Below are 1,964 nucleotides of genomic sequence, written 5' to 3'. Positions count from 1 at the left end.
TTGCTAAGTGTCCATGAGATGGATATAGTGTGAAACCTAGATGGACTACAAGGATATCCCTCGAGCACAACAAGAAGTTGTGATAGCCATACTGTGCTTAGCATGCTAGTTTTAGAGACTTAGGGATGGGCTACATGTCCTAGGAAATGATCTTAGGTCGATAGGGGTGTGTAAATTGTTGGTAGTTATCAGGTGTATAGATCTAATCTGCCAAAGCAAATAAGAGGGTTAAAAGATAGAGACAATCAGCGCTAAAGATATGCTCCCGTCCCAGAATGGTGGGACCACTCGAGCTAGATACACAGTTGCCTTCTTCTTTGCTAGTGTTAGAATTGTTTCTAGGATAGTGGTTTGTTCTTGCAACATCTAGAAGTATTTTTAATGGGGTTTTACAACGTCTTGCTGGACCTAAACTCAAAAGCCTGGGTTTGTGTATTGATATTTTGGATATACTGATTATGAGGCTTAAGCTTTTGGAGAAATGATGCTAAGAGCTTCAACTGCCATGCCGCAGATGACATGCATTTTTATTTGTTTCGGAAGAAATGGAAATCATAGAGCGTATACGTTTAAAGAGAGGGCCATATGTTTTCATCGAGAAACTTCCTCACAAACAATAATTGTGGAACAATAATTGTGAGAGTGCCGATTCTATCGGCTGGAAAATTGTGGGACGATAATTGGAGTGGACAATGGCGAAAACAGGTTCGTCCGGAAATTAGAATGCACCATAGTCTATTTATCCATATATAAAGAAGGCCACAGTCAACACAACAACAACAACAAGGACAGTCTATTCATCCATATATAAAGAAGGCCACAGTCAACACAACAACAACAACAAGGACAGACTGGATGTACTAGCTAGCGAGGGTGGTGGTAGAGGCGGCAACGATGGATGATAAAGCACACAGAACAACATAACCAGTATTAGAATGTATGCGAGGAGGCAGGCTAGCTAGCTGCTAGCTAGGCGCCCCAGGGGGTTTCGGGGTTCTTCCAGATGAACACCAGCTCCTTGTCCCTTTTCATGAAGCATCCACAGCGCTTGTCGCGCACCATTGAGGTCTTCTGCATCTCCTCCCAGAGGGGCTTGATGCCGAAGCCCTTCCAGCGGGTGAGGCACTTCTGGGATCCCGCGTAGGGGCTGGAGAAGGTGCAGATCCACCAGCAGCCCTCTGCGTCACTCACAACACCGCCGCTCGCCACCCGGCTTCGGGCTACGAGGCCCACGCCACCCGAAACGCCCGTCAACACCCCGCCGTCTTTGTTGCACACGAAGAAGGTGGCGGCCGTGCCGGGCAGAATCGGCTTGAATGGCTGCGACCAGAAGCGCCCGGAGTCAAACCAGCTGTCCTCCACGCTCAGCGTGTGATCCGTGGACAGGTTCACCACCGAGATCTGCAGCCAGCGCACCTTGTCCTTCACGTCGTTCACGCCGCCGACCCACGTATTGAACTGATTGATCACTTGGGCCGATGCCTTCACAGCACCTCCAGACGCCGCGATCAACGCGAGTATCGTTGCCGGGTCCATACTAATTACTTGGATTTATCACACGTGTCGACCGGACACTTCCTGATGTGCTTCTAGCTAGTGTTTAAGCAGAGCTAGCGCGCACTCTCTCTCTCTACGATCATTCAACGAGACTCACTTCTCCTCGTTACCCTACGGTCCACTTATATACCCCGTGCTTCGACACTTGAACTCACAGTACCAGACAGAATATTCGGCGAGCGTCGGAAAGGAATCTTGCTAGATGGATTGAGGAGCTGGGCAATAGCGACACTTCAAGGACCTTCGTGACCTTGTGCAATGTACGCAAGCAAGTACGTGGGAAATGAACCCTACATTTTTAATACTGATGACTTTATCAGCAAGCAACCTGCAACGCCTGCCAGTACTCTACGTCCAGCTGTAACGGTTAAATTAGTAGTGCATGATGCCATGATGTAGACATCCTA

General features: G+C 48.5%; 1 protein-coding gene across 1 annotated transcript; it reads right to left on the bottom strand.

The window, feature by feature from the left end:
• Window positions 1-778: 778 nt before the first annotated feature.
• On the bottom strand, window positions 779-1,640 carry LOC148015121 (uncharacterized). Its single transcript, XM_087665584.1, has one exon. It carries the CDS (start codon window positions 1,534-1,536, stop codon window positions 970-972), a length of 567 nt encoding a protein of 188 aa, XP_087521710.1. The 5' UTR covers window positions 1,537-1,640; the 3' UTR covers window positions 779-969.
• Between the last annotated feature and the right edge of the window lie 324 nt (window positions 1,641-1,964).

The sequence above is a fragment of the Lygodium microphyllum genome, chromosome 24 (genome assembly GCF_053477565.2).
Source record: "Lygodium microphyllum isolate KBCC chromosome 24, Lygodium_microphyllum_v1.1.10, whole genome shotgun sequence".
Lineage (NCBI taxonomy): Eukaryota > Viridiplantae > Streptophyta > Polypodiopsida > Schizaeales > Lygodiaceae > Lygodium > Lygodium microphyllum.
Note: the sequence above shows the minus strand (reverse complement) of the source record. Positions and strands in the feature narration are given on the sequence as shown.